The sequence below is a fragment of the Phascolarctos cinereus genome, unplaced genomic scaffold (assembly GCF_003287225.1).
Source record: "Phascolarctos cinereus isolate Bilbo 61053 unplaced genomic scaffold, phaCin_HiC Scaffold_726;HRSCAF=1367, whole genome shotgun sequence".
Classification (NCBI taxonomy): Eukaryota; Metazoa; Chordata; class Mammalia; order Diprotodontia; family Phascolarctidae; genus Phascolarctos; species Phascolarctos cinereus.
Window position 1 is genome coordinate 66011022 of NW_027556098.1, and position 14077 is coordinate 66025098.

Here is a 14077-nt window from a genome sequence, read left to right on the forward strand (position 1 = left end):
TACGAGGGATGTATTCTCACACACACACACACACACACACACACACACACACACATACGCCTCAAACCAAAGTATTGATTTTTTTTTTCCTTTTGCTTTTTCTGTGTTTTCAAAGCTGATTGTACCTCCTTATTCCACTACTGAAGTACCTGTTCATTTTTATCCTTCTGCCCTTGGAAGAGGGAAACAGCAAGCTTCAATCATCTTCCACTGTAGACAGGTATGACTAAAATGCCACAATTTAAAAGTAATGGAATGTTAATACATGACAGATGTTTCAAGCCATGGGGTTATTTCTCAAATGGTTTTCAGAGTCTAAAACTGGAAGCTTTAAAGTGCAAACAAGTGGCAAGATTGTTGATGGTCATCTTTTTTTCTCTCTTCAGTGTTACCATTCAGCTTGTTTAATTTGACGTCTAAAATTGCGATGATAAATTGGTGAACATATCATTATGAATGATTTAATCCACCATCTGTCCACCATTTCATCAGCATACTATTCCAGTGTATCTGATATCCTGGAACATTGAAACAATCTTACTAACCACTGGACAACTGAAGTAACATTTTACTTTAGTTGAAATTATCTTTGGCCTTAAATGATTCATACCTTGATTTTTTTTGGTTTGGTTTTGCTTCCCTCAGTTTTGAAAGGGTGAAAAATAGATGGAAATGTATCAGCCTTATTTTGATCTACTTCAGGTAAATCAATAATAAAAAACAGCACTATATTATTTATTGCAATCAAGTAGCAGAAACAATATTGTGATCTGGGTGGCTGCCATAACATCTTTGTGTAGGTGGGGCATGACTATATGTTTTCTTTCTAGAAATGTCATTTACTTTTTCTTCTCTATTTGTTATGCCACCCTTACAAGTGATCTGAGGAGAACATTTGGAGAATGAAGTTGAATCTCAAAAACATTGTATGTCAAAATGAATGCATGTTTTAGACATAAATGTTGACACCAGAAGCAAATTATAAGAGCAAAGAATAGTCTATCTGTCAGATCTATGGAGAAGGAAAGAATTCATGACCAAAGAAGAGATAGGGAGCATAACAGTGTAAAATATATAATTTTGACTATAGTAAGTAAAAAAGCTTTTGTACAAACAAAACTAATGCAGTCAAGATTAGAAGGAAAGCAGAAAGCTGGGAAACAATCTTTACAGCAAGTGTTACTGATAAAGGCCTCATTTCTCAAACATACTAGAGAACAAAAAGTCAAATTTATAAGAATACAGGCCATTCTCCAATTGATAAACGGTCAAAGGTTATTAAGTCAGTTTCCAGATAAAAAAAATCAAAGATATCCATAGTCATATGAAGCAGTGATCTAAATAACTTTTGATTGGAGAAATATAAACTAAAACACTCTGAGATACCCTATCACACCTATCAGATTGGCTAATATGATTAGAAAAAGGATAATGATAAATATTGGAGAAGAGCTGGGAAAGTTGGAACACTGAAACACTGTTGTTGGAGTTGTGACCTGATTTAACTACTCTGGAGAGAAATTTGGAACTATGCCCAAAGGGCTACAAAACTGTGCATACCCTTTGATTCAGCAATAACACTACTAGGTCTGTATCCCAAAGAGATCATAAAAAAGGGAAAAGGGTATACATGTACAAAAATATTTCTAGAAAACTTTTTTGTGGTGGCAAAGAATTTTGGAAATTGAGGGGATGCCCACCAATTGGGAAATTGCTGAACAAGTTGTGGTATATGAATATAATAGGGTACTATTGTGCTATAAGAAATGATGAGCAGGCAGATTAAAAAAAAAACCTGGAAAGATTTGTATGAACTTACGTAAAGTGAAATGAGCAGAAACAGGAAAACATTGTACATAGTGTCAGCAATATCGTGTGATGATCAACTATGAATGAGAAAAATTTGGAACTCAAAATCTTGTAAAAATGAATGCTAAAATTGTCTTGACATATAATTGGGTAAAATACTATTAAAATCATATATTTATATATATATATATATGTATATGTGTATATGTGTGTGTGTGTGTGTGTGTGTGTATATATATACAAGAGAGAGAGAGAGAGAGAGAGAGAGAGAGAGAGAGAGAGAGAGAGAGAGAGAGGAAAGGAACATTAAGAAGTCATTGTGTCCAATCATCTCATTTTACAAATGGGGTAACTCAATATCACAGGTGACTCAGGCAAAAGTAGCAGAGCTGGAATTGGAACACAGGTCTTTTGACTCCAAATCCTGAGCCCCCTTTTCATTCTGCTCCATTGTCTTTCCAAAGGCTCTAATTATCCTCAAATACCCAGGGTTTATGACCTCCTTGATGTGCCTATTCTGGCAATGAGGCAACCACAATTCAGTCTTTCCTGCTTCTCTTTTGTGACTCTTATGATATCCTCCTATGCATTCATTAGAGGGGGATCCTTCTGCTTGGGTGAGGACATTCTTTTAGTTCTCCTGCTATGTTCTCAATAATAATTCAAAAGCAGATTTTTTTTTGTTTTTTTTTATTTAAATAGTATTTTACTTTTCCCCCAATTGCATATTATAACAAAATTTTAGCATTACTTTTTATAAGATTTTTAATTCTAAATTTTTCTACCTGCCTCCCTCACGTCCCCCTTTCCGAAAATGGTAGGCAGTTTGATATAGTTTATACATGTGCTATCATGTAAAACATATTTCCATATTCATCCCAGTTGTGAAAGAAAACTGTGCATATGGATGGATCAGATGGATGACATGATATCTCAGAGGTGTTTTAATTTGCGTTTTTTAAATCAGAAGTTATTTAGAGAACTTCTTTGTATGCCTATAGGTATCTTTGATTTTTTTTTTCATTTGAAAACTGCCTGTTCATAACTTTTGACCACTTATCACTTGGAGAATGGCTTGTATTCATAGAAATTTTCAAACAAATTGAAAAATCCATGAGGAAGAATAAATAAGTGAAAAAATATGCTTTGATGTACATTCCAAGTCCATCAGTTCTTTATCTGGACATGATAACATTTTTCTTCATGAGTCCTTTGTGCTTGTCTTGGATGATGGTTTTGCTGAGAGGAATTGAGTCATTCATAGTTTATCATCACATGATGTTGCTAATGCTTGGTATGATGTTTTCCTGATTCTGCTCATTTCACTTTGCATCAATTCATACAGATGTTTCCAGGTTTTTCTGAAGTCTTCCTGTTGATCATTTCTTATTGAATAATAGTATTCCATTGCATTCATATTCTACAGCTTGTTCAGCCATTCCCCAATTGGTGGACATCCTCTCAATTTCTAGTAGTTTGCCACTACAAAAAGGGCTGCTAGAAGTATTTTTGCACATGGTCCTTTTCTCTTTTTTTATGATCTCTTTGGGATACAGACCCAGGAGTGGTATTGTTAAGTCAAAGGGTATGCACAGTTTTATAGCCCTTTGCGCATAGTTCCAATTACTCTCCAGAGTGGTTGGATCACTTAACAGCTCCAGCAACAGTGCATTATTCTCCCAACCTTCCCACTTCTCCTTCAACATTTATCATTTTTTTTTTATCATATTGGCCAATCTGATTCGTATGAGGTGGTATTTCAGAGTTATAATTTGTATTTCTCTAATCAAAAGTTAATTAGAGCACGTCTTCATATGCATGTAGAGAGCTTTGATTTCTTCATCTAAAAACTGCCTGTTCATATCCTTTGACCATTTATCAATTGGGGAATGGCTTGTATTCTCATAAATTTGATTGTTTTCTGTATATTTGGAAAATGAGTCCTTTATCAGAGACATTTGCTATATTGTTTCCCAGCTTTTTGTTTTAATTTTCATTTTTTAAATCAAAAGTTATTTAGAGAATCTCTTTGTATGCCTATAGGTATCTTTGCTTTGTTTTTTTAATTTGAAAACTGTCTATTCATAGCTTTTGACCACTTATCACTTGGAGAATAGCTTGTATTCATAGAAATTTGAATCAGTTGTTTTTATATATTTGAGAAATGAGGCCTTCATCAGAGACACTTGCTATAAAAATTGTTTCCCAGCTTTCTGCTTTCCTTCTAATCTTGGTTGCACTGGTTTTGTTTGTGTAAAAGCTTTTTAATTTAACATAATTAAAATGATCTATTTTACATTTTGTAATGCTCTCCATATCTTGTTTGGTCATTAATTCTTCCCCTCCTTGTAGATCTAAGAAGTAAACTATTCCTTGCTCTCTAATTTGATTGCTTCATTGTTTGTGGTACCTTTTAGCAAGATGTAGTTTCCTTCCTTATTTCTTTTTGGTAGATATATTTTTGCTTTTACTTTGTGTAAGGTCAGGATTGATATCCATGCTTTTTTTTTTTACTTCTGCTGAAGCATACTAGATTCTACTTCAGCCCTTTGCCTTTTCTCTGTGTGCATTCTTTGCTTCAGTTATAAGCAACGTATTGTAGGATTCTGGTTTTTGATCCACTCTGCTATCTGCTTCGGTTTTATGGGAGAATTGATCCTATTCGTATTCATAGTTATATTCACTGCTTGTGTATTTCACTGCATCGTATTTGTCCTCCTGTTTGTCCTCTCTCTCCTTTCACCCCTTCCCAGCTCACCAGTGTTTTGCTTCTGTCTACCACTTCCCTTGATCTGTCCTCCCTTATGTCAGTCATTCTTCCCTCACCTTTACTTAATCTCCTCCCCTCCTATTTCCATCTTGGGTAAGATATATTTCTTTATTCAACTGATTGTGTATATTATTCCCTCTTTGAGCCAATATTGATGAGAGTGAGATTGAAGTGATGCCCATTGCCCCCCTCTATCTCCCCCTCTAATGTCTTTCTTGCCTCTTCTTATGAGATAATTTACCCCATTCTACCTTTCCTTTCCTTCCTCACTTTCTCATCCTTTCCACTTTCTCATCCCTTATTTTCTTAGGTCATTCCCTCAAATTTACCTTATATCTGTATTCTCTGTCTGTGTATATTCCTTTTGTGTGTATTGTCAGGAATTTTTTTTTAAGAATTATGAATCATCTTCCCAGGTAGAGATGCAAACAGTTTAGCTCTATTGGATCCCTTATGTTTTCTTTTTGCCTGTTTATGCTTTCTCTTGAGTTTTTATAGTGGAGGTCAAACTTTCAGTTTACTTCTGGTCTTCTTAGGAAAGCTTGAAATCTTTCTATTTCATTGAATGACCATTTTTTCCTTTGAAGTATTATGCTTAATTTTGCCAGGTTAAGCGATGCTTGGTTGTAGTCTTGTAATATGAGCTCTTTTGCCCTCCAGAATATCATGTTCCATCACCTCAGATCCTTTAATGTTTCAGCTTCCAGGTCCTGTGTGATCTTGATTGTGACTCCCTGATATTTTATTTTTTTTCCAGAAATTTGTCAACATAAGTAAGAGAAAAACAAAGATAAAGTGATTCTATTTTGTTTTAATACAATAATATATTTGAGAAGACAAAATTTTTTAAGTGATGCATTTAGAGACACCTTTCCTTGTCCTTTCATTAAGAACTATGCTTGCATCTCTGATCAAAATGATCTGTATTCAGGGGGAGTTCAACAACACAACACACCTGTTATCTACTTTTAACTTAAGTTCTCCGAAAGGATGAGCCTGTAAATTTAAAGTTAAATTCTTCATCAAATATAAAAGTGAGAAAACAAGTAAATAATTCACTTAAACCTTTCATGGACGAATTGATCGTTGAAGCTTCATTTCTATCATCCAGCACATCTGCTTTCAAATAATGGTGAATCTATAGGGTTTTGTGTGCACCTCTACTGTGATCAATAACTCATCTTCTCAGTTGCTTTGTCCAGACCCCCTCAACCTTTTCAGTGTATTACTCTCACCTTTGTGATTTTTATTTGCCGTTTTTATCCCTGAATAATTTCTTTTTTTTTCATTTTATTCAATTCCTTTCATTGCTATCCTCTGCAAACTGATGTCAGATCACCGGAAGCGCTAATTGTATGAACATTTTGAAATAGTATCTTTATTATGAATGAGTGTATATACAGCTAAGATAGATTTTTTTTTCTTTTTTTAAAGATATGATGAGAGTTTGTTCTAGATTTGGCTCTTTGGAACAATTTTTAAAATACCAAAAAAGAAAAAAAACCTGCATTGATTTTTCTCCCTGGATTTCTCTGATGAAATGTATCTCAGCTAACACTTTAAGCCTGCTCATTGCTGAGTAGCTGACTAATCTAAAGTCTACTAATGGCAGTGCTTATAGTATAAGTTTTAACTGTTCCTGATTGTATCTCTGCTGAATTGAGAGAAATTAGTACAGGTTATTATTTGCTTCATTTGTTTCTGGTTTGGATCTCTGGAGAGCTCTACACAGTGAATAGCCAACTTTAGGCTGTAGTCACTTGACTACAGTTTTTGAATCCTAAAATTAATTTTGTTGGGGTATCGTACCTGAAGTGGCAGCTCAATTATGTGTTCAGGTTGTAAACATAGGCTAGAATAGCAGGCATTCTTTATGCAATAGAATTTTAATGGAGTGAGATGAAGTTAGTAGGAAGGCACAATAAAAGTGGGCTTCTAGCAGGCTCTTCCATTGGAATGTATCAACTATGATATGCTGCCTTGTGGTTTTCTGTGTCTTTATTAATTTTCTTCTTAAGCATGGCCATTCTTCACCTCAATTTCCCTTGATTTGCTTGAATTTCTTCACCTAAAGGTCAGTAGATCAGAAATGAAAGAAGAATATTTAAAATCAGTGAGGCTCTTAAAACCCAGCATGAGTCAGCGATCATTGTAATCTGTGTCTTTGGAAAGCTCCGCTGATCCCTGCCAATCCTGATGGCCCTTGTAGCTCTGCTCAATGTGCAAACCAAATTTACTCTCTATTACCTGTAGCCTATTTCATCTTTTACAAGCTTTCTAATTAGAACTTTAAAGATTCCAGTGCAATTTTTAGAGAAGCAATAAGATGAGACAAAGTAAGCTGTTTATTTACTTTATATATAAAATAGTTATCTATATGTATACACATGGTTTCATTCTTTAATTTTCTCCTATACTCTCAAGTTGATAATGCAAGTGGATAGTTTTGATAAATATCAAATTTTTAATACAATGGTAATTAAGTCTGTGGTAGCCAATAGTTTAATTGAAATTTTCAATACATTTTAATTTAAACATGTTGAACTGCCCCATCACAGATTTTTTGGTGAAGCACTGAATATATAGACAAGTAAATATAGGTAAGTTAAAGATATCTCTATATGTTTGCATCACCTAATGGACATATGAGATCCATACTGGTTTTAGAAATGATTACCTCAAAGACTGAGAAAATCTATTGCTAGTTTGCACTGGTATACAGGCTTAGCAAAATATATGTAGTTTAGAAAATTAAAAACACAAAACTGGAAATTCAAAAGAAGACATTCATCTATGTAAAAATATACACCTATATGTAATTATTTATTAGCTTGTTTATTGGGATCTTTATTCTCTTATTGATTAATTGATTGATTTAGTCAATCAATTATTTAGTTATGCATTTATTACATGGGGCAGCATTTGGTTCCCTGTGTGCTTAAGTGTAGAGAGATACCTAGATTGAGTCATGGTTCTTTAGGAAACATTTAAGTCAAGATAATTCACATATCAAAATGGAAAACAAAACAAACAAAGCAAAGAGATGAGTCTTTTGAAAATCAGTGCCACAGCTGAAGAACAGTGTACCTGGATCTTCCCATGTTCACAGTGAAGTAGCCCCGATACCATTACTGTAGTGGCTATTGTAATTAAACAAAGACAGTTCATTGTAATGGAGGATGAGAGAGAAAATCACACCTAACTATTGATTATTATCCTTTACTATAAGGTAAAAGCATATATTGTTTTCTTACCTTCATGTAAGAAAACCCTCATCACATTTGGCATCAGGTTCTAGCTTTTGGAAGCTGCATGCCGGGTTTATGACTCATTTTGTTGCGTGAGTTAATTAACAATGCCTTGAGCACAAATATAAGGTTTTCCATTAGAGTTTCTCTTTTGTGTTGCTGTAAATAGCCTTCTGTGCTTTCAAATAAGCTAGACATTTGAATATTGGCAATTTCCCCCCTTTCCTCCTCAGTGGGAAAACTAATCAATTGGTTTTTTAGTGAAGTACAGTAATGTTTAGAAAAAAAGAGACAAGGCAATTGGATAGACATGTAATGAATACCAAAATGTAAGGCATTTCAACTGCAAAAAATTGGAATATGATATGAATGTAGTTTAAGAAGTGATTCATTAGTCTAAATATGTCAGACTTGTCTTTTATTTTATTTTTTAATAGCTTGAAGAATGGATATTTTATCTGTCTGGAATAGGCCTCATTCCTCTGTCCTTGGAACCAGTGACCATATGTACATGTATTGGTCAGCATTTGTCTGAAATTATACCTTTCAGGAACCCCACTACTGAACATGTTCTTGTTGATATCCTATTGAGAGGTGAGTTATTGGATTCCCTCCCCATCCCTTTTCTTATCATATCAATGCTAATGAAATTGAATTAGTTTATTTTTGTTGTTGTTTAGTGGATTAATTGTGTCCAAGTCTTTGTGAACCTCTTTGGGATTTTCTTGGCAAAGATATTGGAGTGGTTTGCCATTTCTTTCTCCAACTCATTTTACAGAAGAGAAAACTGAAGTAAACAGGGTTGAGTTACTTTCCCATGGTCACAAAGATAGTGTCTGAGGTCACATTTGAACTGAGGTCTTCCTAACTGCATGGCCACACTCTATCCACTGTGCCACCTAACTGCTCAGTTCATAAATGTGCAATTAGTTCAAAAACCAAAGTATTCTGGGGATAGGAAGATCTTAGATATCATTTATCCCAACTGCCTGATTTTAGAGATGAGGAACTGAAGCTATGAAAGGTTAATTGAACTGTCTAAAGTAACAATGCTAGTTCATATCAGAACAAGTATTAGAACTCAGATCTTCCTATTCCCTGTTTATTGTTCTTTTACTACACTAGGCTGTGGTTTTTGATGATATGAATATTTGAATCTCTAATTTCAGAGATCTTTAAATAAACTCTCAAATCAGTAGGACAAGTTTCCAGGGCAGGAGCTGGGGTTCCATGCAAGGTATGAAGACTGGATCCTGCTTCTTCCCTTTGGGGACAAAAAGAACAAATATATATTTTTTTCCATATGAAAGATCTTCAGATGCTTTAACAAAGCTATCATATCTCCCCTTACTCTTCTCTTCTCCAGCTTAGGCACCCTCAGTTCCTTCAAACAACCCTCATGTGACACGGATTGTAGGCTCTTCGCCAACCCTGTTGTCTTCATCTTGAAACTATATTAGCTTGTAAATGACCTCTTTAAACTGAAACTTGCAGTTGGATCTAGTACTCCAGATGAGGTCTGATGAGGGCAGAGTGTAGCAGGGCTATCACCTTCTTGTTCTTGAGGTTCTGTTTTTCTCAATGCAGCATCGTATGTCATTAGATTTTTGGTTACCACACCACATTGTTAACCCATATTTTGACTGTAGTTCAATAAAACCACAAAGTCTTCTCTAAGCACACTACTGCCTCCCTCAACCTGTTCTGATGAATTTGATTTATTTTCTGAGTCTAAGAGTTTAAATTTAATTTTATTTAATTTAATCTCATTAGATTTTAGGCTAATGCTCAAACTTTAAAAGATCTTTTGACTCTTCCAGCCAGTAAGTTAGCTGTCTCTTCCAGCTTTGTGTCATCTACAATATAATGAACATGTCATCTATTTCTTTAACCACATTAATGATAAAACTATTGTAAAAAAAAAAATCACAGGATCAAATCACAGATCCCTGGGGTGCCCTGCTGGATATCTCCAGCCTCGTTAACAGTGAACCATTAGCAATTACAATTTGAGTATGTCTATCACACCAGTTCTGAGTCCAACTAATTATATTATGGTTTTGTTCATACTTCTCCATATTCTCTATAAGATAAGAATTTGTCTAATGCTTTAATAAAATATAGGTAAACTATGTCTACAGCACTCAGAAAGGAAATAAGTGAGTCTGGCATGATCTATTCTGGATGGAGCCATACTAATTCTTTGTAATTACTGCTTCTCTTTCTAGAGGTTCGCCAGCTATTCCTTTAATAATACTGTTCTAAGTGAGGCCTTATTAAGGCCAGTACAATGGTTCATATTTGGGGCTAGAATAAAATAAGACACTTGTTGACTATGTATTTTACAAAAGGAAGTTTACTTAACAGCATGGGAAGGAGGTTCATCAAAGATGTGGCATTGGTACAATTGAACATACTTCACCTCCACCATATTTGACATACTTTCCAGAGAAGTACATTAACACTTTGTGCATTAGAGAACTGATCAAGTCTCTGAAGAACCAGCTACTTGTGTGTTGGGATTTTTTTTTTTTTTGCCTTAGGACAGTGTTCTTCAAAGTGGACACCCCAAGCTCCCTGGGTGTTAGAGGAGAAGGCCTTGATTACCTAAAGGAGTTCATAATCAATCAATTCAAGGGTATGAAGACAGGTTTCATCTCACTGTCCTTGTTTTCCTTCTGCTGGCAGTTCAGTTCAGTGGTTTAGGCTTTGGATCAGAACTCAATGAAACAGTCATCAATCACTTATGATTTTATAAAAGGAAGTTCATATGGCCAGCACATTGGAAGGCTGTTTAACAAGGATGCAGTCCTGGTTCATCTGGGCATAGCTCCCTTTAACTCAGTATAGAGACACATCTGGTCACATGGCAGCAGGAATTCATCACATGTGGAGAGAACTGACTATATATGTTGGGATTTTTATGCTTTAGCAACTAGGTGAGTACTTCAATGGCTCGAGCATTAGTGTCTTGGCAGAATTAAATCTAAAGAATTGTTTCATTGACTCTTCAGGAAAAAACAAAATAAAATAAAACAAAAAGCAAACCAGGAAACAAATAAAAAACCTCCAGGAAAAAAAAAACCTGTCAGAGATTTTTTTCAGTCTTAATAGATATTGTTCCTTTCATAAATTCTTTATAAAAATTTTTTTCCTAGAAATCAAAGTAAATTTCCCTGGCTTGTACTTTGAAGATTCTTTTTGTTCTCGTTCTCTCTCTCTCTCTCTCTCTCCTCTCTCTCTCTCTCTCTCTCTCTCTCTCTCTCTCTCTGTCCCTCTCCCTGGAAAATCAGGACATTTGCTTGTCTCTAATTTGTTAATACTTCTCTTATTTTCCATGACCCTTCTGATACTACTGGCAGTATTTCAACAATCACTGCTGCCAATTCTTTCAGTGCCCATGATCTTAGGTCATCAGAGCTGTATGACTTGATTCATCAGGGAGCAACTAGGTACTTTCTTATGAGCTCTTTAATTATTTTTCATATGAATTTCCTATTAGCCATTTTGTTTTGTTATTTCCAGAGTAAAAGTCATTCTACTAGGCATACAAAATAGAAATAAATAACTATTGAATATGTATACTTCTGTGTTATCAATTATCATTATTCTGTATGTCCCAAATATCCTCTTTCATCTTTGATCTTCTTTTCTTTTCCAATAAAGCCTAAAAGTAAGTCCCCCAAAGCTCACTCTGCTGCCTCATCACGGTATCTAGGTGACCCTAGGTTTTCCAAGCCTCTGTCAGCATTGTGTATGCTCTGTTATGTTCTACTATTCTGGTAAGACTTTCAGTATGGTTCTGGTGAAAGACTAAGTCTGTTTTCTGAGTACTAGTCCAGCTAAATATGAAGAAGCTCATCACTGTTAGGCAGACTACTGGTACCATTTTTCTCCTCCATTGAAATCTGTGATACATAGAAAATTACTAACGGGCCAGCAATCCCCTTTCACTTTCTCAGTGGCAGTGGCAGTGGCAGAGAAGTAGCAAATTGGCCTGAAGGCCCTAGATATCATAAAGTTTTTAGATCATGGAATAGGAAGTCCTAAATAAGTTGTGAAGGAAATCTCAAATTAATGACATATCAAGTATACATGAGTATTTGAGAGGATAGCTTAAAAATATGTTGCTCTTACTTCCCCTTGCTGGTCTCAGGTCATTTTGAATTTTAGCTCACTTGACACTGTTTTAAGGATCTTGCCACGCTCTTAGCTTGTGTTACCTGACTTGCTTCCACCTTCTCTATATTTCTTTTAAAATCTAAGTTGGTTAGGGAATTCCCTGTGCATCCATATAAATTTTTTTTTTACTACAATTACATTTTTCCTCTCCTCATTAGAATTGTTTCCCATAGACTCAGGCCACTGTATTGTGCTCTGAGTGCCACAGTCTTGAAAAGATATTGATAATTTAGAGAACATGTCAAGCAGAGTATTCAGGATTGTTGAAATGCCTCAATACCATGTACCTTTAGGAACTGAGGATGTTTAGCCTTGAGAAGAGAAGACTTACCAGGGGACGGGAGGGAATGTAATAGCAGTTTTCTAATATTTAGAGGGCTATATTGTGAAAGATGAATTAATTAGTAGCAGTTGGTAAACATTACAAAGAAGCAGCTTGAGCTTCACTTCAAGAAAAAATATTTTCTAATAATTATAACTATTCCAAAGTAGATAGGGGAGTCTGGAGGGAGTGGGATTCTTCTGCATTGAATGATTAAAGATGCTTAAAGATAAAGCATAGGCTGAATTACTCATTAGGTGTTTTGTGGAGAATATTCCTCTTCAAGTCTGGATTGGACTTGATGGCCTCTGTGATCCCTTTTGATTATGACATTGAGTTATTCAGTAATGAAGGAACATTGAAAGTTTATCGCTTGTATGTTATCTCCCTCATTACTCTGTGAGTTCCTTGAGAATATGGGGGTTGTCATTTGCCTTTCATTATATTCCCAGTGCTTGATATAATGTGTTGCACTGTTGTGATTAAAATCTGTAATGAAGAGAAACTGAGGCACATGGTTCTGGGCACAATTAACTTATTAGAAAATCTAACAATTACCAATAAAAAAGGTAATGGTTTTTCAATAACCAAAGATGAACCTGATAGTCAGAACAGCTTTTTATGTAGTTGGTTACATAGGGTCAGTGATGCAAACTGATTGGTTTAAAGCAGAGGTGAAGGGTGGGCTTACATTTTGCCAATTCATTGTGACTTGCAAGAGGGGTCACCAGAATCTGTTGTAATGAGGAAAACACAGAATTGAATAATGCCCACTGGAAAGTTCTGTGCCAGATACCAGTTAACATTAGAAGTACCCAGTGCCAGGCAAAACATCTCCTGACCAGGTTGACCCATCTTCCACTCGTCTTCCTTATCTCCCTCATGAGGCAGGACCAGATTGTAGCCCTTAAAGTTAGGGAACCTAAATTTACAAACTCTGCTACTGAGGCGTACTCAATTAAATTCAGATCTAATTAAATCTAAATCCATAAGTACTGATTCCAGTGATTAACTACAACTCTTAATCATTAATCAGTTCATAATCAATACATTTCACAGCACAAAATGAGTGCCTGATAAATGTTTATTGTTTGACTGGTAATACTTGAGAGTGACAGTAATGAAGCTTGTTTGTTGTCTGATCATCATACTTTTTACAGATATGGATGGTGTTATTATTGTGATAGTACATCATCTGAGTAGAGAATGTCAGAATCCAGAAACATATTAGGTACTCACCTTTGGACTACTTTCAAAGTTATATCGTTTTTTTTTTATTCTTTTGGGGCCTAACATAGTGCCTGACATAATAGGTTCTTTAGGCATCATGAAAAAAAAAATCCTTTGAAAATAGTGGCCTATAGGAGCCAGAGCCAAGATGGCAGAGTAAAAGCAGTGACTTGCTTGAACTCTCCCCCAAGCCCCTCCAAATACATATAAAAATTGGCTCTAAACAAATTCTAAAGCAGCAGAACCCACAAAAAGACAGAGTGAAGCAAATATTCAGCCCAAGACAACCTGGATGGGTAATCAGAAAGGTATATAGTGTTGGGCTGGAAGAGAAGCACAGTTTGGCGTGGGCACACAGGCCGCAGCGAACCTGGAGCAGGCCTCAGAGGACTGAATCATGGGCAGCTGTGGTGGCTTCCAGACCTTTCAACCCAGGAATGCCAAAGACAACTGGGAAGGTCAGTGGGAAAAGTCTGTTTCTATGGGGCTGAGAGAGGAGCTAGATCTCAGAGCCAG

At 35.5% G+C, this 14077-nt stretch overlaps 1 protein-coding gene across 1 annotated transcript in view; it reads left to right on the forward strand.

Moving 5' to 3' along the window:
- CFAP47 (cilia and flagella associated protein 47) overlaps positions 1–14077 on the forward strand; it is an 890592-nt gene that overhangs the window by 623152 nt on the left and 253363 nt on the right. Inside the window, 2 exon segments of the mRNA XM_078146130.1 lie at positions 116–220; positions 8265–8421. Coding sequence (XP_078002256.1) covers positions 116–220; positions 8265–8421 — 262 coding nt within the window.